The sequence below is a fragment of the Pelmatolapia mariae genome, linkage group LG2 (genome assembly GCF_036321145.2).
Source record: "Pelmatolapia mariae isolate MD_Pm_ZW linkage group LG2, Pm_UMD_F_2, whole genome shotgun sequence".
Lineage (NCBI taxonomy): Eukaryota > Metazoa > Chordata > Actinopteri > Cichliformes > Cichlidae > Pelmatolapia > Pelmatolapia mariae.
This window is the reverse complement of record NC_086228.1, coordinates 26,284,966-26,310,627: the sequence shown is the minus strand read 5'-3', so window position 1 is coordinate 26,310,627 and position 25,662 is coordinate 26,284,966. Positions and strand designations below refer to the sequence as shown.

The window sequence follows — 25,662 nt, the reverse complement described above, 5'->3', positions numbered from 1 at the left end:
TTTAAAATAATGACCACTCTGGCAACGTCTTGGCATTTGATCATTTATTCATATATCAAATGCACATTCTGGTTATAGTGATGCAAGATTTAATTTAGCTACGCAGCATTTCAACACTAATCATGGAGGCCGTTCAACTAACAGTCTTTACAGATACAGCAAAGGACGTTTTCAAGACTGTCAAAGGCACAGATTAAATTCAAGGTGGCAACTACTAATCAAATATAAAGACAAAAGCAGAAGTCCTTAACTTTTCAGACAGCTACTTACACGAAACTATAATACAACAGATGGTTGTTAAATATTTTAACATGACAAGAAGGACATAAAGAAATGGCATTAAGTAGAACCTCAAACTTTCAAATGCTAATCTATACAAAGTAATAAAAATTTCAGCCTCTGTGAAGATTAAAGGTGAGTTTACAACAAATTGGACTTTACTGCAGAGCTAGTGCATAGTTTATATTAAGGCATTCCTGGTGGGGTTTTATGTTCCTATACTAGCAACTGTTATCACAGTCCCTAAAGATGTCTTTGGTTTAGAGTAGGGTGTGGGGAACGTCAGGCCTCAAGGGCCGGTGTCCTGCAGGTTTTAGATGTGTCGTTGATCCAACACGGATGATTTAAATGAGTAGTTTATTACCAGGCCACTGGAGAACTTCAAGCCATGTTGAATTTAGCCATTTAAATCAGCTGTGATGGATCAAGGACACATCTAAAACCTGCAGGACACCAGCCCTTGAGGTCTGGAGTTCCCCCACCCCTGGTTTAGAGAGTAAGCTGTTTGCTAGAGGCATTAATCTTGCCTTCACTTCCATTGCAAAGATAGCAGCACAGGCACAAAGCTGAAATAAAAACCTCACGTCTAAGCAAGCGTGCAAAGAGTCAAGCAGCTGAACACGTCCTATGACCAGGAAAATGGTGTATAAATAAAATGACAAAACATAACGGAAAATCTACTGAAAGCTGCCCAGGCATTGAAATGGATTGAATTAAAACAATTTAAAATATACATTAAAGCTGATTGGTGCTGTAATTTGTGGACATTTGTGCAGAACAAACATGTACACAACACAATGACACAAGGTCATGTGGATCATGTACACAACACTTTGGAATAAAAATACATTTTGTTTTTGCCCGCCGTTGGCTGAGACCACGTGCTGCAGCTAGATGTGTTTTTATCAAGTTAAAAATCACATTTACAACAAACAAGTTTGACCCCAGCCACTTCCTCCTCAGTCTTCACTTAATATACTGTACACAAAAATGTTAAGCAAGCAGCAGATCATAAAATACAAGTCACACCTCACACTTATTTACAAGACAATTTGCTGGAGGATGTTTTCTTTTCCTGCAATACAAAACTGAGCAGAATAAACATTAAATCACCCGAGCTTCCTTTAGAATAGGCCCGCTACAAAATAACATTAGCTGATAATGAAGCGCTTCCCTTTTTAATGCTACAGAAATTATAAAAACTACACTTCAATACACATTTTATACACACACTAGTTCATTTCTGTGCATAAAGTAGTATAAAGTAGTAGCATAAAATAGTCCCCAACACTGACACACTGTGCGTCAAAATTACCAAAACCCATCCCGTTCTTTCCTTGTAAAAGTTACAAAATGTGTTCCTATAGATGTTTATATTTATAAAAGAGTTCAGAATGTGAGGGGCAAATAAGCTGGTTGAACTTCATCTCTGAATCACACGAATGCACGAGGAGAAACCTCTCTATTCAGCTCGGGGTATTTTAATTTAAATGAAAATGTTGGATAGGGTGTGTTAAATGCTGGATAGGCAAAGGAGTCTGTTAAAGAGCGACAGTACAAAAAAAAGAAAAAGTAAATGGAGGTAGATGTGGTGTCCGCCTGTGTGTTTCAATCAGAGAAAGTTTGTGAAGAGCTGAAGTTCTCATAAATATTGAAATGTTCAAATCATCTAGGTCTTTAGGATTTTTTTGTTTGTTTTTTTTTTGTTAAGAGTTTGTTGGAGACTACAGTAGAAAAAGCACTATTAATCTACACTTTAGACCACCTACACATTACACTTACAGGAGCTTCTTGGCCTGCCACGAAGCTCCTGGCGTACAGTTTTTGTGCTGATGTTAATGCGACAGGAGGTTTGGAACTCCAGAGTTATCAAGTCAGCTTGTTGGCAACATTTACACATTATGCGCCTCAGCACTCAATAGCCCCACTCTATAACTTTATTTGGTTTACCATTTATTAACTGAATTAACTGTGGTTCCTTAACGCTTCTGCTTTGCATTAACCCCTTTTACAACTAATCATGGAATAGCTAAGTGAAGAAATCCCACAAACTGACTGGTGGTAACAAAGCCATCCTATTACAGCACTGTGCTTAAATTCAGTGAATTCCATAAAGCGACCCATTATTTCACAAATGTTGGTAAAGGTAGGAAGCTGGTGAGGCGCGTGACTTTATACACCTGTGGCAATGGGACTGGAAACACCTGAATTCAATTACTGAAAGGCGTCACTTATTACTTTCGTCCGTATAGAGAACTAAATGTTTGAATCCTAAAATACTGAACAGGAAGTGTAACTTAATATCTTCGAGCAGTTCTTTGGTGTTAACTAGTATTGTCATGATTATAAGTCTTTGAAAACTATATCATAGTATTTCAAGTACTGTGATATCAAATGAAATCCATGGCTTTTTAAACACACCAACTTGATCCTTGACCTAGACCCTAGACCAAAATAAATAAAAAAACAAAACAAGTGATGACAAATCTCCCTAAAATACAAACATGTGGGATATCATATTCTTTCTGATGTGGTTTGTTACGAGGAGAACTAGCACCAGCTTAAAAAAACAAAACAAAACAAAAAACAAAACTTAACATAACTTTATGGTTGCTTATTTCAAAGCTAATCCTACTGTCCCCCCCTATCCTCAGCTGTCGTGTTCTCTAAGCATCTATAGCAGCGAAGCCATTAGTGTGAGGTTTGCAGCCATTGGCGTTGGTGTGGTTGAGCGCCTCCATCTCCTGATTGGCATCCAGCTTTTCTCTGGCCTTCTTTTCCCTCGTCAGCTGTCTGCAGTGGTAGAACAGGTAACCTGGCAACAGGAAGCCAGTAAACGAGAAGATCAGCAGGCCGAGGTTGATCTGCAGGAAAGAAAGATCAGGAAGATGGACAGTTGTAATTATGATTCACATTGTCAGGCCATAATTAAAATTGGCAGTTTCAACTGTGACTATTTTTAAACTGCAGGAAGAAAACTTTAAAACTGTCTGAAACCAACTGAGACAATAACCCATATAAATCAAATTACATTTAACGTGTAGCAAGAACCGACCAACTGAAAACAACACCAACAGTTTAAATCTCAAACTTTCTCGCATCCTATTCTGGCCAATTATGCAGCTTGTTCTTTGAAAACAGCCTTTCTAACTCTTAGTTTTTATTTTTTTTAGGGGGGCATTCCTAAAAGCCTACTTTTTTCTGATTGGCTGGCCCTCATCTGGCTTCCATAAACAGAACCCTAGGCTTGTAAGCCCCTCCTCTTTATCTCAGGCACGTAGAGAGTTTTAACACAATAACCTTAAGGAAAATTCCCTCTTAAGACCAGCCTGAAGCCAGAAGATTTGGCTAAATTTTACTTACCAATGTAAGCAAACACTGCGACAGTAAATATGTCAAGGGGGGAAAAAAGGGAGACGTATAATTTGTCTCCTTTAAGCATAGTCATGGTTTGTGCAAAAATGCTAATGTTACAGTGCTAACATTCTCAAAATAACACAGTGTTTAATATGTTCACAGGCTAGTTTAGCTGCAGTAAACAAAAGAAGCAGAAGGGAATGTCTTCAGATTTGTAACTCATGTGACACCCAAACTCAGTACAATTCATCCCGAGGGAAGCTCAAATATTTTTGCTATATTTCATATTATACTTGCTGAATGTCAACCTACTATGTGGCTCTAGACAAAACATTTGCAGGTGATCAGAGTGATTAGGACTTATTATGTTTGAAACCTGAATGATTGTTTTAACATACACTGAGTGGTCATGTGGACATTTCGAGGTGAATCAACATGATGATCCAATTTAAGATTACCATTTGGCCTCTTCAGTCTTCACTTAGTGCACTCATTTACCTAATGAAATTAATGTGTATAAAACTGTAGCTAACAAATGCAAATTCATTTCATTTACAATTTCAGTTATCCCATGGATAGTTGGTGGCGCAATAAACAATGCTGAGAGCTTTTTATGGGCGTCTCATTGTGAAGTTTGCAGGCATGCAGAGAAAATGTGTTTTCTCACCCAGTAGGGGTCTCCTTTCAATGGTCCAACCATGGCGATGAAGAGTGGCTGCTGCAGCAGGGCGACCACAGCGCTGATCATGGACTGGAGGCCTGTCAGCGTGCCAAAGTGGTTGGACGGGTAGCTGTGGGAAAGATTTAGTGGTTAGTGTGAAATACCAAGTGACAATAGGCTGACAATACATAAAATAAAAACAGCTGATTTAGTGTTGGAGACATAACATCTATGTTAAAATGCAGGATTTAGTGCCAGAGAGAGCTTGTTTTCATGCTGATGTGGCTCTGGGGGCACTCATAACCAACAAGTTTAATGTTTGCCCACACGATGTTGGGTGATAATGAACAATCAGATATGTACCAATCCTACAATGACATAATTATGCATGTCATACTGAATAAGTATAAAATGTATAAAGCAATGCATAAGCTGAAGGGTTTCAGTTTGTGGTCTCTGGGCACACAATACAGGATCCCCCCTCCTTTTGTTGCCACATCTGGTTGCTTTTATCACACTGTAAAGCCGCGCTTTTTGGTGTTTATATGGTGTTAGATAATCACACTAAATGGGTCAGAAAAGAGTCCATTGTCTCATTTCCAAGATTAAGTGAAATCCTAGTTGTCTTATTACGGTAATGAACCGGAAACTCAACATATGTTCACTTTGATGAGCACTTCTTCCAGTTATTACGTCACTTAAATGATTGCCATGTGATTTAAAAATTAGGTTTTTGTGAAACTTTGCATGTGATTGTGTTGTACAAAGATTTAGCAGCACTTACACAGCAGCATAAAGACCTCCACAGCAGGAGTGGATGAAGCCTCGGACCATAGTGTGGAGGATGAAGGTCAAGATCTAAGGTTGAAAAGAGATGGAAAAAGTAAGGGAATTAATGCATTAGACTAATTATTGTTGTATCGTTGTTGTCACAGAATAAGGCGTTACCTGTAGAGGCAGGTTGTCGATGAGGCAGCAGACTCCAAATGCAATTAGCAGCAGGTTAGTGAGGATGAACGCCCTCATTGCATTTGTCACCTTCTGAATCTTACGGTCTCTTTTGGGTCCACTGGTGAGCCTGATGAGGACACAGGCAAAGAAGTTCCCATCACAACATACAGTGTGTGCTTCTCATATATAAATGGCCTCGTCAGTCTAGTCAGTCCTTCTCCATCATCCTATATTCATGTCTTTACTGTCAAACTACCCAATAAAGGCGAAAAATAAATGAATGTTTATTCCCAAATCTGTCAAGTTTCTCTGCACATACCTCTCTTGTGTGCCTGAGGGGACTGTCTGATCCTCTTCACACTCCTTCATCTTCCAGTCCATGATGTAGCCAATCAGAGGACATGTGACCAGACACAACAGCTGTAGCATGCCAAAAGTGGACGAGTAGAAACCCACTGAAAGACAAAACATTAAATTAAGAGGAGACAAAATAACAAAGATAACAAGTTTCAGTTTAAAGCCTTATTACTACAGTGCTCACCATTGTCTTCTGCCTCCTTGGCTAGCTTGCCAGACGCTGGAAGATACATATAATAAAGAGCATTTCTGTCAGTACTGCTCAAAGGTTTTTAACAGTATTGTAAATACTGACTGTGTTTGAGGGTTGGACACTCACGGTGCTCTTCTCCATGGGTGATCAGGAACTCCAGCATCTTGTTCATTGCCCCCATATAAAAGATGATTCTCAACTGGGACATCCCCATGGTAACCAGACTCCAGAGGAAGATGGGAGAAAACACAGACCGACGGAAAGGAACCGCATCTGTGAGAGGACGAGTGTTTTTATTTTCCTGTAATGATTGTGATGGAAATTCAGGAGAAGTGGCTCATATTTCTAACTTTTACCTTGTGGGAGATCCAGTCTCTCAGTAATATCACACAAAATAAATCAGTGGTTCTCAGCCTGACATGTGCAAGACGTGAGGCACTTTTCTATTTTGTCTACAATTTTATAATTTGAGGGGTTGCAAGATGATTAATAGGACAGAATTTTATTGTGGCCACAATACAAAAGGTGCATGACTGCGAGCATTGTGGCTGTGTGTGTGGGTACACTTGCATTACTCATTTTGGGGGACCTATATTCGTACAGTCACACATGTGTGGGGACTCTGTATCTTTTGGGGTCAAAAAGCAAGACCCCATAAGACAAATCTTAAAATTTTACAGTTGGAAAAAATGTAGTTTTACCCACGAAACTATAACGTACTATATTCACCTCCAAAGTGGCACAACTGTGTTAAATGGTAAAGGGGTTCTTATATAGCACTTTTCTACTCTTCTCAAGCACTCAAAGCACTTTAAAAATTTAAATTGCCTCAATCACATTCGGACAAGCACTGTTTTCTATACCCAAGTGCTTTTTCTACCCAACATTCACAATATTCAACATTGGACCACCAACTTTTTAATTAGTAGATGACCTGCTCTACATCCAATCTATTTACCTCAATATAGATTGGTACTTGTATAGTGCACCATTCACATTCACACAAACTGCAGAAGGAAAAGAGGACAGACTTGTTGACCTACTGGGTGCAACCTCATGTCCATTAGCAAGCTTCTCTGTGGAGCATCGGATGTCTCCGTTTTGGTGGCTCAGTCTCTCACCAACAACCTTCTGCTCAGATGAAGGTGGCTCTTGAACATGGAGGATCTTACTGTTATCAATAAACAGGAGGGTTTCAATTACGGAGTTACGGTTGTCATCAACAGTTACTGTATCAATATTAAAAAACAAAAACAAACAGACCTGTAGTCCACCTCTTCAGGTGTTGGAAAACCTTCTTTGGGCCAGTTAACAAAACAATTTATGAAGACACATGTGGCAAGACCCGCCCACGTCCACATGATCACCGTGAACGACACGCCTGCGTCGTAGATGGCCTGGGAGGGAAAAGAAGGGGATGTTGTTATGTTTTTACTCATGTTTCACTTGTGTTTAAAGATGTGCTCGCTCAGTTTTTTTTTTTTAAACCACATGGCGGAAACAGAACAAGCTGTAAACACAACACAGACATTATCACCTTATAAAGTTTTTACGGTGAGCGTGCTTAGAAACCATCCAGACACATTTATGCATTTATTTACAGTGGCGTACCTCAATGTTTATGCCTTATAACTCCATCCATAACATTTCTAACATTTCAAAGGCACTCTGAAGTAGACTCACAGTTACAACTCCACCCGGTTTATGTGAGAAATTCATCTAAGTGTGTAACTTTAACGGTGTATTTGTTAACATATTCTTAATTTACCTTGACTCCAGGGAAGGTGACTGCAGAGGAAGCGTAGGAGCCGATCATCAGAGACATTATGGTGGAGCTCAGGGCACCAAACATGTTGGGGAGCTGCAGGCACAGGGACATGTAGACAAAACAGACATGGTCACATATAGAAACATTCACAGTGGTCCATGGACTACCCGGAGTTCATCATTTATTTTAGTGAAGGTTCACTATGCTATTTTGCCAGCAGAGGGCAGTGGTCTGCTTTGTGCTAGCAGGACGAACTACTGAACACTGATGAGGTTGCTCCTAACAGCAACGGTTCACTGCTCTAGCCTGCTGCGTTTGCACCCAGTAACACTTCTCTCTTCCTGCAGAACAGACTCATTAAAAATATTAGTTTCCATGTCAAAACAAAGAAGAAATGAAGACATGGCCCCATGGCTCATTAATGGATTATGCTATACTTAGAAACATTGTTATCCTTGCAATTAAAACAAAGAAATTAAATTCAAACTATTTCAGACTTGACTAGGTTCCTCTGACCCAGCATGAGTTGAAAGGGGGGCAAGGTGGTGGGCATTAGGCACTAGGACACCATATATTAGGTCAACCTATTTACAGTGACAAGGAGCTTAGCAAACACAACAGTGACCTATTGTGCTTGTAGCACAGTAAGTGTCCTTTTAATTAGAGTTTTAAATGGGTTAATCGTGATTATAAAAATCACATGTGTAGGATTTTAATTGTGCTGGATGACAAGCTTGCTATTCTCTCTCTCTCTCTCTTTCTCTCTCTCTCAATGACCACAGTTTTCCAAAACTCCTGCAAACGTCACCTAATCTCCCTACGCCATCAGTGCCACTGTTGTCTCCCAGACAGTTTCCACACCCTTACACTGACGTTATCGAGGCAGAGAGCATTTATTAAACATAAAGGAGCACAACGTTGACCTCCTAACATTTTTATTGGGAGATGATGTATAGAGATATAGAAATTCTTTATGCGAAAAATCATTATCTCTTTAAGTTATTTAAACCTCTATTAATTAAGAATGAGCTGAAAACAACACCAACTTAGGCTACTTAGAAAGTTGATATGGCTGACTTGGACGCAACTTGCTTCAGTTTGCACAACCAGTCAACATGGTGCAACATCAGCATTTTATTTGGAGTCCTGTGTTACAAGCCTATAAGTTTAAATCCAATATTCACTCTACTTTTCCTACCATCTCCACCAAATCCTTAGTGAAATATCAAGCGATGTTTGCTAGTGTATCTCTAACTTCGCTTTGTATTTGCTAGTGTATCAGCAAGTGTACACAAGGCTTTTCATTGGAAACAGCTGCACCGAGATAGCGGTGAGAACCAAAGCAGTAAAGTTGTGGGTTGGGAAAACCTAAAATAATTTGTAAGAAGAGTATAAACCTCTGTAGAGCTAAGAAAACTGCAGTCTGTTTATAATCTCACATTATACATAGTTATTTGAGCAAATGTTGGTTAAAAATATTAATTATAGTACCTTTAACAGATTACAGATCCCTTCTAATTACTATAAATGTTTCTTATAGCACATTCTGCAGTCCTTAATTTTCCCATCACTTAGACACACTGGGATTCAGAGCTGCATAGAAAAGGGTTTCCAGGAGTTTTATAACCAAATATCAAAATTCCTACAAATATTTTTGGCCTTTGTGCCAAACAAGATGTAAGGTGTGGGTGAGAGGTGTGCTTTTTCATCCATGTATGAATTTTGTCTGCTGTCCTGAGATTACATAACTGTAACGATGTGCAAGCTGTGGTGCCTGCGCTTTATCGAGGAAGCATGAGGTCACTTCAGTTGCTGACACCGAGATGTTGGCAGGTAAACAGGAAAGAAAAAGCTTTCCTGAGGATGTTTGAGGAGAGAGTCTGCCTGTCTGAGTGAGATGAGAAAAACAACCGCAAGAACACCCGTCCTCATTCAGCACTTCTGAGAACTGAAATACAGCTCGTCTATGAACATAAGGTCTGCAGTGCTGTGGAAGTTTATGGAATGTGGGAAACGGGGCCCTCCAAGCTTGCATCTCATGTTGTAAGATGTCAGGTTACCGAATATGGAAAGTGCAAATGTCTATCCGCTACCTCTGTGTTCTGTCAGATCCTATTAAATAAATATTTTTTTACAGAGCCTTGCAACACTTATGCATGTGAATGCTGCTAGGGGGATGTGGACACAAACGCATGACTGTATGGACGCACACACAGGATCAAAATCACACACATACAAAAAAAAAAGAGAGAGAAAAAAAAAGGATTTAGCCATTCACTTGCCACAGCTAATGAGTTCAGGCTCTACTCCTGCCGTGCTCACTCACTTGGGTGTTGTAAGGTTTTGGCACTGAGTTTAATTAAGACTTTAATCACTGGGAGAATGCGCCAAATAGCAGATTAATGAGCAGTGAAATTTTGAAAGACAGGACGCAAGAAGGGAAAGTGGGAAAGGAAAAAAAGGAGAGGAAGAAAGACAGATGAGAGTATAAAATCAGCAAGGACATCTGTGACAAAGACACGGGCATTCTCACACTCACACACACTATAAGAAGATTGTAGGCTTATGTATCTGTGTATTTTCTAATTTTTGTGTTCCAGGTGCTGTATGTTTGTTTTGTCTTTTGTCTCTTACAGGTGCGGCAGTTGGCGATATATTGTGCATTCACCCTTTCCCCCCGTCTTGCCTGTCTTGCCTCTGCATTGTCATACCAACCCACATATAATGTAATTCACATGAAGAAGAGCTGTTCTTTCACCACTGTACATTCAGATCACAATTCTGATTGCAAAAGCTGCCTGACAGGACAAGCCACAAGAAAAAAAATAAATAAATAAAAAATCAGCAAGGACAGAAATTGGAAAAAGAAAAAAAAAAGACAGGTAGCAGGAGTAAAACTTTTTGTGTTTGATCTCCCAACGCTACATTTGCAGAGACTCCCTCTGTGGAGATCACAGCAGGAAACCCTAAATTGGAGCCGATTAGCACAGACTTCTTTTTGCTCCCTCTCTCAGTGTTCGCAGTTTGGTCAAACTATCAACCTCAGAGTGTTAGCAAAGCCGTCAAAAGCCTGCTGTAGTGGACTTGTATAAAGACTAGGGACTTTTTAATATTAGGGTATGTACGATAATTACCTTTTTCCCCCCAATTCCCTGAACTTGCTTCTATTCACTGAGTAAATTTAAAAGTAGGTCAGAAGCAGACTGACAACTTTCACAGTCATTACAAGGAACATGATTAACAGAAGTAGCTGCATTGTCTAATCGCATGCCAGTGGTAAAGTATTTGCATTGTCAGTTGCAGGCCAGGCTTCATTCCTTTAAAAATGACATGATACTGGCAACAGAAAATCTTTCATTCTGTACATAGAGAACATAGGGCGTTCAAAGGACCTCATGCATTCCTAACAATGTGACTCACTGGAACAGAAGGTGTGTGTGAATCACCTTGTTGTCATTTAAGGCTTTAATTAGTTGGTAAAACCAAAAAAACTAAAAGGTGTGTTTGCATATTGAGCGCAGTAATGAGTCAAACTAAATATTTAATGAAGGAAAGAAATCAGAAAACTGAAAACTACAGGGCGTCACGTTTGCAGCTTTTGGCGCCTGTTGTTGTTCTTTTACATCACCCACACAGGATCTCAGCTGATCCCATCTGCATGCTGAAGTGTCATTGTGTAAGATACTGCACCTCAAATGTCTTCCATCATTTATATAAATGATGGAAAATGTCCCTGTGTTCAGTTGTTTTTATATAATATTCAACCAAACTCAATTTTGTCACTCCTCCTTGAAATAAAACCCACAATCTTTTAACCTGTTGTTGTAATTGACAGCATCTCTTCAAACGATTTTACAATTTTCTGCCAATCTTGTGAACATGAATGTATTATTACAAAATAACACTGAACATGTACGGACATCACAGGTGGACCAAGAGTACCTGTGAAAGTGAGGCGGAGTTAATTACCCTGATCAAGGTTATGGAGTTAAAAATGTTAAAACTTTCATCAACGCCAAACGTCCACTCCATTTTTGGAAAATGTGAAAACTGTAAAGAATGAGGATAAAATGTGGACGTTCATCAGTGCTTCTGTCAGCTTTACAGTCTTCTTACTGACAAAGACATCAGCGGTTCCTACAGACATTTCTATAGGAAATCCATCCATAGAATTTCCACCCCAATTAAGACCGGCCCGCCAAGGGAGTCTGATATTCCCAGTTTAAAGAATCTGAAGTTATAATGTCTGTCTAAATAAATTACTATATTTATGTATTGCATAAAAATCCAATGATGGGCTTTGTATTGGGAGATTCCCCCCAGTAATTGACTCATAGAGACTATAAGAGCCTTCTTTCTGAGCACAATACCGCAAAACAACTGAGATGGTCTTGTTTAACTCTCGACCACATGGTTTAAATTATGATGGCATTTGTGAATTTACGTCTGTGTGTGTCTGCCCTTGCACTCAGTCATCATTCACTCTTTAGAAAAGCAACAGCAGCAGCAATGAGGTCACTCGGTGTTGGTAAACCTCACCCTGATTAGAAGTGTCGACAGAGGGAAGGAACGAGGGACACGGAGGTCAGTCAGGGACAAACAACAGGGGGCAGCTGAACATTACTCAAGCGTGTGTGTGTGTGTTATTAACCGTGTTTGTCTGATAGGCTTGAAAGAACATTCTGTGTTTGCGTGAGCTAACACTGAAAGGAGCTCCACGTTCCTGCATGTGTTATCCGTGTTTCCTTAATGTAATGTTAGCCATGCGAGAATGAAAGGTAGCTACATTCTTAATTTTGCATGCGTTTCTGCTTTTAAAATTGGTGTTGTTTTTGTACACCTCTACCTGGGGGGGAAGAAGTGCTAATTAAACATCTTTCACTGTTGTGTAAAAAAAAAAAAAAAGATGAGTCAGCACCTGTAAAAACCCGAACGAACGAACCACTCTGTCGATGTGCTGCTGCACTACTTCCAAAACATTTCATCAAAATTCAACGCTGCGATTTTGTTCACTGTAGAAACAAGAAAAAAGTCTACCTGCTGAGTCACCACCAACAGGTCCCTGCAAGTTACACTTTTTTTTTTTTAAACATCTGCGCTGTTTGTCTGGTTTATATCACCCTAAACATCTTTCATACCCAATGGCATCCAGTTTCATAACAGATTACTCTAACGCTTTTCTTTCTGTAAAAACAGAACCACGTAAGCAGTTTGCGAGCTTAAAGAGAAAAAGGTCCCAGGATAAGGTCATCTGTCCACAGTCAGTCTTTAACTTCAGCATTTAAACAGCTGTTTCTTGTTCATCTCCCCGTGCGCGCACATTTGCGCATCCACATGTGTGCACAGTCATGCAGAGTTTAAAAGGTTGTGTAGTGATTATTCTGCTGACTGCTGAGCAGAGAAACTGAAGAGAGCAGGAAGAAGGTCGCGAGGAAGAGCTCAATGTGTGCTCAATGTGTCCTTGAGTATCTTTGATAGAGGTAAAGGGGCCGAGCACTAAGGAGGGTGTGTAGTCACCCTTGGGCTGCTATTGGTGGAAACTTTCCATGTGGTAGAAGTCATGTGCACTCTGACGAAAACACTGTACCAGGACTAAGCACCAACCTAAATACTTGCCAGGACAATGATAAAAAACACACTTGCTGATAGATCACACGCACATACACATGCCTGATGTGGATTTAAAACAAACATCACGCACCGTACCACCACCCCTTACCCCCACCCAGTCAGAACAACACATGCCATTTTGTCAGCTGAGAGACCAACCATGCTACCAAAATGTTTCTGCTCATTTGTTCCAGGAAGAATAAAAAAAATAAAACCCTGTCACTACTTTCTTAGAAAGAGTTATGTAAATAGATGGTGTTAAATTATATTATAGGACATAGAGTTACTGACTGACTACCAGATGACTAATAGCATTTAATGTTACTGATTGTACTTCATATGATGCTGATGAGAGAGAGAGGTGTGGGGGGGGGGGACTTTTAAAGTGTCCAATCCTCTCATTTGTATGTTTTCGAATTCGTATTTACACTGATATGTATCATTTAAAGCAAAGATTTTTCTTTGGAGCCATTTGTTCAACTTGAATACAATAATATGCACAGGATTACCAGTCATACTACTATCAACTGTTAAGAAATACATACCAAATACATGAGGTCTGTGTGTATCTATACGGTCAGGTACACACAGATACAAGACATAGTGTACATGCAAAGGCTCCCTTCTTTTAATTTAGGGGTTTTGTAAAGTTGACCACATGGAATAAGACCTTTGCCACCCAAAAATAAATCCGAACTGGTACTGAGAGGAGTGATTGTCTTGTTCTAACAACATCACAAAAGACACAACGATACCAGTAAATGAGATGTGAACATGAAACCAACTGCACTGGAACTGGCCGTTGATAAGATAAGATAAGATAAGATAAGATAAGATAAGATAAGATAAGATAAGATAACCTTTATTAGTCCCACATGTGGGAAATTTGTTTTGTCACAGCAGAAAGAACTGAACTGAAACAACTGATGAGGGCTCTGGATAGGTTATATATCGAGTTGCCTGTGCAGTATATAGTATATATATATTACACTATTCCCCTCAATTAATCAGCCAGACTGCATGTCTTATCCCTTCGCCTGTTAGCCGTGTGTCTTACCGTGATGGAGGTGAAGGTCAGGCAGATGCCTCCGAAGCCATTCAGAGAAAGAGCCAGGAAGATGAGCGCTGAGAGGACTGCAGAGAAAGCGAGAGAAACATTAAAACTCGCTTTGGTAAACTGGAGGACTTCATTTTACAAGAAGTCAGTTTAAGTTAACATTTCAGGAGACCGCCTTCAAAAACAAGCAAATTACCACGGGCCTTAAAATGTGCCACAAGCGCATTTAACCGCAGCGGATATTCACTAAAGCTGGTGGCTTTTAACTTGTGAAGTGGTGTAAAGATGAGGGTGTGGTGAAACACATTGATGCACCTGCAACTCCTTCACTTTCTCTGAGGTTTAAGTGTAATATTGAGCAACACAGACAGCAGCTTAAATAAACAAGCTGGTACAAAAAAATGGTTCCAGCCAGTGTGACAGACACTTTTATATAACCCTAAAATTAATCTAAATTTTAATTAGGCTTAAAATTATAAATTATGAGTGAGACGGCTTTCAGTGACAGGTAGGAACAATTTTTTTTAAATAACTCAATTGTCATGCAAATAGATAGATACCTTATTGATCAGTGATAAAAATCAGTTTGTTTGTTTTTTACAGTGATTAAAAAAAATCCATGTATACAGACTTCTGTAAAGCGTGTGTGTCATTTTGTATCGATTATCTCATCAATATCTAGCACTTGTCTGTTATTACTCACCGTCGGTCTTGTAGGCAGAGGTGGCCATCATAATACAGGACAGACCAAAACATGAGCTGCAACAAAGAGAGAGAAAAATAATAAAACCTCGAGATAGCTAGCTGCTGGTGACATCGTCGGCAGTAATAAAAAGCTACTTTCTGCTGCCATCTTATCCACAAGGGGTCGCCACAGTGGGTAGCTTGGTGACTTGGAGAGAATGTTGATTCGTTCCAGCTAGAGACACAAAACCCCTTTGAAGTTGCGACAGGAACTCAGGCCTAAAATCTGTCATCTGCCAAATCAGCATTTTATCAGTTTCCATCGAGGCTGACACATAAAACTGACAACGGTGTCAGCCACTTATGGAGGTTATGTTGAAGCGTCTACAAAGACTAAGACCAGAAGTCTAAATCAGCTATAAAAAGTCTGGTTTATAAAACAGTTGGTCAATGATTTAACAGCCTGAATGCTTTTTGAATCAGATACGTTCAAATCAGATAAGTGTCAGGCTTGACTTTTAAAAGTCAAGTAAAGTCAAACTGTGGATGAGAAAGGCAGAAACCATGTGTGTTTGTTTATGTAACATGACTTTTTACCCTTCTTTTTACCCTTTGAAGATAACCCAACCTCTAACTGAAGTTTTCCAGTGAACATCTAAATGATTCTGAGAAGGCTTTGGAGAAAGAGTGAGGTTGTCAGGTATAACCAAAAATTCAGCCCTCTGGGACCAACTCAATCTGTCGTGTTTGGAGCAAGAAAAATGCTGAACATGACCCACAAAATACCATCCCTACAGACAAGCATGGAAATGGAAACATGCTTGGGGGTTGTTTTTCTGCTAAGGGTGGAGGACGACTTCACAGGACTGAGAGGCCAATGGATGGGACCATGTACCCTAAAATCATGAGAATCTCCTTTCCCGCAGCCAGAAGACTGAAGGTGGATCACAGATGGGTCTTTAGGCAATGACCAATGACCCCCCCAAAAAATACAGACAATGCAACAAAGGAGCAGCTAGCCAACCCCCAGACCTCAACCCTATAAAAAAAAGTACCTATGGAGGGAGCTTAAGCTTCGAGTTGCAGAGCAGCCAAGAAACCTCAAGCATTCCTGTGAAGAGGAGTGGGTCATAATTCCTCCTGAGATGTGTGCAAATGTGGTTACAAACTACAGGAAACATCTTATGCACAAATGCACTTGCCAAAAAGGGTTTCTCCACCAAGTACCAAGTCATGTTTTACTTGAGGATCAAACATTTATTTTATGCAAGTATAACTTTTATGTAATGTGTTTTTTTTTTTTTATCTTATGTCTCTCGATTAAATTGAAACTACCATAAAAACAAGAGACTGTTCTTCTCAAACTTAAAAATTCAGCAGATCATCAAATAATTATTTCCTCTACTGTATCTCTAAGAGTCTGGCTCTGAAGACAGTCCAAGCTCTGCCTTACAGAACACATCCTGTAATTACATGAACGGTTGTAGACTAACTACACGTGTACTGAGAAAAGGTGTACACATACAAACGAGGACTGCCTACACTCAGTGATTTGCAGAAACTGGATCAACTTCTCGCTCCTGCTGTGGGAATGTGATCCATCTACTTTCTGTACTAGAACATCATTACCAGTAAATGAATTGATTGAATACCAAGTTTTCCTTCCTCGTCTCCACATGTGCCAAGGAAGATTTTTTTATGATTAAGCCAAACATACAAGGATCATTTATGAGCCACACATACGAATACATTCTCAAATGTTACAATATTACCTTCCAACCAGTCGAATGGGACGTGGTCCAAACTTATCCATCAGGATACCAAGCGGGAGGGTGGTGGCACTGAGCAAGAAGGAACCGATGGTGAAGCCCAGATTCAGCATCTCTTCCTGGTCCACACAGCTGACCCACTCCTCAACCTTCTGGCCAGAGGAGTTACCCAAAGGCGCGTGCACTGTGTCATTTTCTGTGGGAACAAGTGTGTAGGCTTGATGAGAGATCGCTCAAGAACTATTTGAGTCTTTCAGGTTTTTTGTGGGCTCTGACTTGACTCCAAAACTAAGCATTATTTTCCCCATTTTCTAAACTTGTCTTAAAGGTGACTTTTCTGCAATTTCCAAAACAAGACAATCTCATGTTTTATAGGTTGCAATGGCCATGACACATTTGAACACAATACATATGTTTCCCAAAAAGTAATTCCAAGTGATGAGGCCTTAAAACCTGCAGTTCCTCAAATGGCCACTCAAGGGACGTTCCTAAAATGAGTCAGTCCTTATGGACTCCAATGTTAAAATGTACTTGAGCATTGTCTCTATGCCTCCATAGGAACTGTTGATGGGGTGAATTGTTAGGATTTAATCAGGGCTTAAAGTTAGAAGCGTCCCGAAACAAAAAACTGTAGCAAGCTTGCTAACACATAATTTGGCTGCTGGTATTTTGGGTATGTCTATCTTCTATTTACAATCTATGCAAATGTCTAATAGATGTGTTATCTCCATATCAAGGTTCAGAGATTCTGATCTTACCTGAGCACAGGTGAGAGTAGAAGCCTTCCCTCTTTAACATGATGAGCAAGGAGCCCCATCCCAGCAGCACAGCCGAACACAGCAGGTTTTCAATCACCGCTGTCACCGCCATCCACCAGCGCCTCCTGTAGGCCTGGACGAGAGTGGGCGCCATCGCTGCTGCTCTGTGATTGAGGAGCAACAAGGAGGGAGAGGGAGGATAAATTGAAATGACTTTAGGCAAACATGGAGGTTATTTTTTTATGTTTTCTAACAAGTAAAAAAGATAGTTGATGCATCCAATGTAAATGCGAAGGGTTTTCCATTTGAAAAACTTCCAGACACACTAAATAAGCTGAACAGATTTTATTAAATAATATTACACACTGATGTGAGTCATTACTGATGCTAAACCACCTCCTCCAAAGGTTTGATTACCCAGTGTCTTAGTTTGAAATAACAACATCAATTAGTTGAAGCCCTTATTTAGTTTTAGCTCAAAAACACTCAGTAATGTTTCCCAATGTTCCCGTATTTATTAAGGACCAGGACATGGGTCAATACCACTGACATTTTAGCAAATTTAGGTCTCCACAACAACAAAAAACCCTCCCCGACACGATAGATACAAGTAACAATAACTTTCATTGTTGATTAGTCTTCCGTATTCCCGTTGAGCCATTAATCCTATAATTAAAACCATACTGTCATAAAGAGTAGGAAATTTTTATTTCCTAAAAATTCTTTAGCGATTATACGTGAATGCTAGGATATTTGTTAAACCAGTTTGTCGTTTCAGGGAAGAAACAAAAAGGCACAAACTGTAACCTTAAGTCTGAGTGACTCACACCATTTTCCATGACTTTGGGTTTGTGAAATTATTCCAGTCCGGATTTACTTCCTGTGAACTTAAGTTCTCATTCATATTGACATTTGAAACCTGATGAGTACGTCTAATGAGTGTCCATGTGGAGAGTCACTGTTTTGTAAATCCTAGGCCAGACAGCTTCAGATGTTCACCTACTGCGCTGTGAACAAAGCACTTGAGTTTGACTCCCAGAAACACTGCAGAGTGCTGAATTGGTCTGCTTTTCTTATGGAAATTGGAGTGGCACCTTAAAGTGCCGCCATTTCCATCTAAAAGCAAAGAAGAGTGGGATTAAATGAGTATGGAAACCAAATGGAACTACAGCTTGGCTTTGGTTTTAAGTCACAGGATAATCAGGCTGCTTTTACATAAACACACATGGGCAAAAACACAGCAGCTGTGATGTGACTGACTAAATAAAGTCATCTTAGTCACGGCCACCTGAAAAGCACACACAGACACGCACACATAGACACACAAAGTACAGGTCACTGGTCACAATGATCTGCAACATGAGCGCCCAACACAGTCATGAATCTGATAACACACATATGGAAAACATCTAAACAAGAAGCAATGATCCAAATATGACCAGCTATTCCATTTGGCAGCCAAACCACAAAAGGGGGAGGAGGGGAACAGCGAGAGACGGGGCCTACAGTCAAGGCCTCAAATAGGAAATCAGTTTCAGTGCTTCTTAATGGTGGCATCCTTTAAGCATGTGTCATACTGGAGAACCAGAGAGGCCCTAATGGGACAGATTTGTCTCCGCTTGTGCTCACGAGCTTGCATGTGTGTTCACGAGGCGTGTGTGTAATGCGATTATCCACTGCCCGCTGGACCGCCTTTGTGCTGAAAAGAGTGTTTGAAAAGGGGGATTTCGTTGTAACTGACACCCCACGACAAAAACCCCTTCAACACACACTCACTCAACAATGAGGTGACAGCGGAAGACGGTGCTTATTCACGGTGTCGTGTAAATGCCCAATCCACACATTAACCCGTTAATTAAGTCTGAGCGCACAAACAGTAAAGAGGCTAACTTTTAGCCAAGCGTCTACAAACAACCATTCATATCATCTTTAAGTTAAAAATTTTTGTCGATCCATTACCATTTTCAAACCGATTGTTTTATCCACCCAGTACGCCAGAGAGAACCAAAGTTATTAGATCCACTGTTACAAAGGCCTAAGATGTTCATATTTAAGCTTGTAAAATGTTACAAAAACGGACTCCAGCTATCAATCAAAGGGCAAAATGATAACCAAATTTTCTGTCCATAGAGTTTATTATCATTTACAACCAAATTTATAAATGATAATAAAAACAGACTCCAGCTATCAATCACAGGGCAAAAATGAAGGAAAGAGTTCATTTCCCCTTTGGATCCTGCATGATGTGTCATAGATGCTTTGTATTTTATTTTCAGCCTGGAGGAAAAAAACAAACAAAAAAACCCAACCATTACAGTTATCCCATGTGTCCTTGTATATAAGAGATAACTGTACATAGATAAAATTTGTTGCTTAGCTGTTGCTACAGTCAACAACTGAACTTCTATTTTGATGATCCTGGTAGGGTGTCTGTCGATATGCACACATTACTTTTTTTATTTAGCGTAAATCTAAATCTTGTTAATTTCAGCCAGAGCTTATGTGAAGTAAGGACAGCCTAACCTAGTTAGTATCTCGCTGAGGAAATCTGTCGTTTAATTAACCTCAATGTGCACTTTAAAAAAAAATCTTTTAGCTTATATCATTAACTTCAAAGGTCAAATGACTGCAAGGAGCGGAACATACAAGTGTTCATTGTTGCGCTTATGACTTTCAGCTGCTTCCTTGTCAGAACAGGTCACCACAGCAGGTAGCAAATGTAACTCTGCCAAGTCAAACATGATTGATTTGGCTAATCTTTACACCTGCTGCCCTTCATGACACGGCCCCCGAAGGGATTTGTGTCTCTGGCTAGAATTGAGCCAGCAACCTTTTGCTTGTCAAGCACATATATACACCACTACACTATGCACCACCAAAATTTAACTCTAAAAAACAGCCAAACCACTTAAAGTCCATAAAAGTCATTAACTTAAAAAAATTTAAAAATATTAAAAAAAATCAGTAACTCCTAAGTAGTGTCAGAGTTTCCACATATACAAACTAAAATGTTAAAGTAACACACAGACCATTAAAGGTCTAAGTAGACAAGCTACAGTCACATGTATTTGATTTACCGCGGTGGCTGAATCAGGGGCATCAACACACACAGTGAAATATTACATATCATGCACAGACATCGCTCAGGAGGCAAAGCAGTAAATGAAACTGTGAGTTCATGGCTTCTTGGTATCACAAACACATGTATGTTACTGTAAAAAAAGGCTGTGTCATCTGCTTCGCTTTCACACAAACTGATGCAGGGCCCGGATCCATTCGGCCAGCTCTACTAACTTATCACACATCCCTCGTCACCGTTTCCCGCCCATTTCCCGGTGCCTGTTACTACTGCAGTAACCTGCACGCTGTCAATAAAGGGAACAGGAGTGCTATTGTGTTACCGTGCAGGAAGGTCAACACATGACAGACATGTGGCAACAACTTAAAACATGAAAGCCAGGCTTTTTTTGTTGTTGGCAGGCAGTTGTGAATCCCTGTCACAACACTGTGAAGTGTGTGCTTGTAAAGTTAGAGCAGGTGAAGCCTGCTTTGGGATAAATTCCATAAAAGGAGGGCGTTTCTTGAAATACCGGAGCAGTAGCAGCTGAATGATGCAATAACTCCAGGACTTACTCTACTCCTCTTGCCACTGGCAGCCTGGATAAGCGGATGGGGTTTTAATGGGTTTTGAATTATTGAACAGGGCCTTCCTTCTCAATCAACAACTGAGTGAACATATAGGCTCAATTATCCCTATCATGCTTACTTTCAAGTCTCCCTGTTGCTGCTTACTTCCAGCCATGCTCTTTTTTTCCCTGCTGGTGATATAGATGACCTTGACCAGACGTGTTTATCAAACTCTGCGGGACTAAAAGAACCGCAGGAAAAATGTTTCCAAATAAAATAAACCACAAAGCCCTGGGCCTCTCTGTTCCCCGAGGAGTCCAAAAGTTGCCCGGCCGGCGAGCAGCTGTCTCTCCATGGGTATGACCTCAGTCAGCCTCCGCTTACCAGGCAGGGCAGAAGAGGAGACGCGTTCATGTGCTGCTCCAAATGTCAAAATCTGGAGTTCTCCCCTGGCCTCCAGATCCCATCAAAGCGTGGCACAATTAAGAAATAAATGAAGAAGGCAAACGAGCAATAAATACATAAAATATAGGCATACTGGCTGGATAAAGGGAAACAAATATATAATTAGGCTGTTTAAAGATCAAGATTATTTTTAATCTGCTTTTCAAGGGTTTTGTGACCATAAATCACCCAAAACATCCACTGATTATGAACGCCAGCGCCCCAGTTCTGAGAGAAATGGGCAGCTCTGCTCTATCTGATGCTTTAGACTGGGAGTAGAGGCTACTCCCAGTGACTTGGGGACATGCTGCATTTAAAATCCACACGTATTAAACATACAGTTGCTTCAGCCATTGTTCTCCCCATTTTTCTTATATTCTTTAATTTAAGGGGTTGTCATTTTATTTTGTTTTATTTGATTCCTCATCAATGAAACCAACCAACTTCTGGTTTTTCAAGATGCAAACAAGATTTTCATCATGTCATCCCAGCAAGTTTTCGCTGACTGACATAAACCAACTTAATAACTCAGTACAGGCATGTATGGATACATTAAATACACAATGCTCAACAAATTCATCAGACTACTACCCAATGTAAAGTTTCTTCCAGGTGTTACATATGGTTAAAATGATTCAAATGCAGTAAGTATACACATTTCATATAAATATCGTCTATAGCTTAATTATTTTCTTTAGCCCACATAATTAAACATTTCAGTTACATAAAACATGTGAATTTTGATTTGATGTACTGGCACAAGGCAATACAGTCTCTGGCACAATCATAAGCATCGGTTGCTACTGAAAACAAGAAAAAAGCCGGTCTGCGCTATGGGCTGAACCATTTATTAATGGTGGGGGAGGGGTACACTATGCAATATATTCAGTTTTAGAATTTATATTTAGTGTTAACTGTAGCTAGGCTCAAAGTGTTAATGCAATCTTATTTTAATATGCAGTACTGTCATATGCAAAACCAGGGTGGCATTAGGGGTCTAAGCCAGCACATTCCACCACATACCACCCCTCTAGATCCGCCCCTGTTATGCTGTAATTGGGCTATAATAAAACAAACACCTAACCTAACTTAAGACATTTGTGCGCATTTATGGCTTTCCAGGGGTTTTATAAATATTATAACTGAGTCATAACAGGCAGGACTCCGATGCTCCATGAAATGAAGGCTCAGGTTTCACTGAGCGCATTGTGCACATTTTAATCGTCACTTCCGAAACTTTCTCAACATCTGCCGCTCGCGCCGATTCTCACATTTTTACCCTCCCTTTGTGAGCGCCCGTACTTTGCGCCATTTCTCCCCTCACCAGGCCACGGACACACAAACACACGTGGACACACACACATATTGTGGGTTTAATACGCAGCGTTTGGTCTGTATCGTGAAAGCTGGCACTGTCCATCTCATGCCACGTGTATCAGAGGTCGATTGTTCCTCCTGCTGTTTCAAGCCCCCGCTTTTTTTTTTACATATAACACTAAAATCGTGAACACAACAGCGGCAAAACGTGAGTAAACATCATATACTTACTTCAGTTGTGTGTCCTCTCACAGGGGCTTGAAATAAAGGTTTGAGTTCCTTACTGAATAACAAAATAAGAATTTAAGCTCAACTTTAACTAATTGTTGTCCTAATAGGAAAGTTGAGCCCGAGTCCCCTAAATAAAACTTGTCCCCCTCCCTCTGTCCTCTCCCTTTCTTCCTGGTTGAAGACTGATGTTCCTTGCCTATAAGTCCACGTTTTTTCTCCCTTTCTCTCTCCGGTTACACGACACACTTCCCCCTTCAATTTGACTTCTCCCTCCCATCTAGTTTACCGCCTGTTGAGGGGAGGAGAAAAGTCACTACTCCACACACATTCATGCTGCTCTTTCCTTCCATGCAAATGTCCTCCAGCATGGCACATGGAAGCTTTAAAGAGCCCTTAACCTCCTAGGACCTGGGGTGCACATATGTGGACATCACATTTTGAGTTCATTTCATTCATTCATTTCATTTATTTGTTCATTTCAGGCACAACAAAAATACATATATTAAACATAAAGTGCACAAAAACAAAAAACAAAATTTACCTGAAAAGGAGTGGGATGAAGAAAACTTATTAAATCCCACCCCTATACTCACTCATCAACAAAAAATAAATAAATAAGCTTCCCGCAGCTACGCCCATCGTTACAAACCAAACAACCCATCAACAGCCCCCGGGCACATGCAAGCATCTCAACAACAACAAACACACATACATATACATACATACATATATATCTACACACACATATATGTCATATATGTGCATACATACGCACACACTTTTTTTTTTTTTTTTTTTTTGGAATCCATACCAGCAATGGTAAGAGAACAGACATTACAGAGCACACTAAAACCATCATTAAGTATACTGTGACCAGACCAACTGTTTGTAGAGAAATTTAAATCTATGAATATTTTTGCATTGTTTCAGTTGTAAACTCAGACTGTTCCAGATTTTCACACCACATACAGACACACAAAAACCTTTACGGGTTGTTCGAGTTCTGGGTAATTTGAATTCTCCAAAGCCTCTCACATTATAAGCCCTTTTTCGAATTTCATATATAGTTTGTAAATTTGCAGGTAGAAGTTTATTAAAGGCTTTGTATAAGATTATGGATGTATTGTAATTAACCAGATCCTGGAATTTAAGTAACTTTGCCTGAAGAAAGAGTTTGTGAGTATGATCTAGATAACCAAAATACTAAATTTTGCTCTTCAGGGGCCTGATATCCACTTACGAGGAATTTATACTACCACTGTGAATTTCCTCATATGTGGATTGCATTTTCTCAGAAACAAAAATCAGGTAAAAAAATAAAATAAAATCACGTAATTCTTTTTCTTCTTCTTCTTCTTTTTTTTTTTTTTTTACAGTCATCAGGTCCCAATCAGGCCAAATAGCAAAGAGAAATTAAAAATGCATGCCATGAAAGAGTTCGGGTCTTGGGAGGTTAAAAGAATGTCACTGCAATACGGGATCACATAGAATAACTGATTCAGCATATATGTGGTAATGTTTCATACCAAGCTGAAAATACATTTAATACGACAACAGTTTATCAGCTCAAACATCAAACGACATGAGTGCTTTAAAAGCATCAATATCAGCTCTTCTCTGACAGCATGGTGGGAGTTCTTAAAAATGACGGAGTCTTCATTATTCCCATGCAAACATACACTTATCTGGAACAACCCTGACATATTACAAAACAATAATATGATTAACTTCCCAGATTGGAGTGGAATTAAATACTTGGAACATATATTAGAAGGAACAGACTTCATTCCGTTTGACAGAATAGTTGTATTCAGGCCCATCCTGGGCCTCCTGGCCTTGGTGGATTCCAGAGAGAATTGGTGCCTACTGGGGTCAGTGGGGGAGCTGGCCCCAGGAAGGGGCTACTTGCTCCTCCCTTCGTTCCCTCCCCATCCCCAGCTGCCTCCCTCTTCCCGCTACACTAACATTCAATATTTAGTATTTACTGTTATTTATACTTAGCTAGATTATTGCGATGACGTTGTGTTTATTATGTTGCTCTTGATCCAGGTGAATCAAATGGACCACTTAGTAAAGTTAATCCGTTGGGTATCTTTCTTGGCCTTCAGACAATAATTCTGATGGCTGAAGAACCAAATGGGACAGGCAAGAAAAAAAAAGACAACCAAAAGAAAACAAACAAAAGAAAATTAATTTGGCAATGCATTCTTCTGAAGGACTTCACCACATAATGTGGAGATGTCTCACATTTAAGGTAATTTAACAGAGAAAGTCATAACTATTAAAAGATTGAAAGAGTGTTTCCGAAGGTTGTTGTAACAACCCAACTCTTTTGGCATCTGAAACTGTGACATGTAGGTTGTTCTCATACAGTTTTGTTTATAAATTGCAACCATTTCCCCAGATACATCATGTCTGAAGACAAAGAAGACAAAAATGAAAACTAACAAAGTCTGACAGAGTCAAATTTGAAAGCTTAAGAAATTTTCAGAAATGAAAAAAATATATATACCTCAAATATGCACTATGAAACATATCTGAATCTTTTTTTGTTCACTGTCATGTCTTTTATTTATAGTCGATGTCATATTTAAACAAT

At 39.8% G+C, this 25,662-nt stretch overlaps 1 protein-coding gene across 1 annotated transcript; it reads right to left on the bottom strand.

Moving 5' to 3' along the window:
* Positions 1 to 65: 65 nt before the first annotated feature.
* Positions 66 to 23,210, bottom strand: slc43a1a (solute carrier family 43 member 1a). Its single transcript, XM_063496899.1, has 15 exons — positions 23,064 to 23,210; positions 17,445 to 17,608; positions 16,690 to 16,882; positions 14,937 to 14,992; positions 14,234 to 14,310; positions 7,567 to 7,659; positions 7,062 to 7,195; positions 6,842 to 6,969; positions 5,925 to 6,071; positions 5,790 to 5,825; positions 5,568 to 5,703; positions 5,246 to 5,375; positions 5,082 to 5,155; positions 4,304 to 4,427; positions 66 to 3,143 (listed from the first exon to the last, which is right to left on the bottom strand). The coding sequence occupies exons 2-15, from the start codon at positions 17,596 to 17,598 to the stop codon at positions 2,946 to 2,948; spliced, it is 1,680 nt and encodes a 559-aa protein (XP_063352969.1). The 5' UTR covers positions 17,599 to 17,608; positions 23,064 to 23,210; the 3' UTR covers positions 66 to 2,945.
* Between the last annotated feature and the right edge of the window lie 2,452 nt (positions 23,211 to 25,662).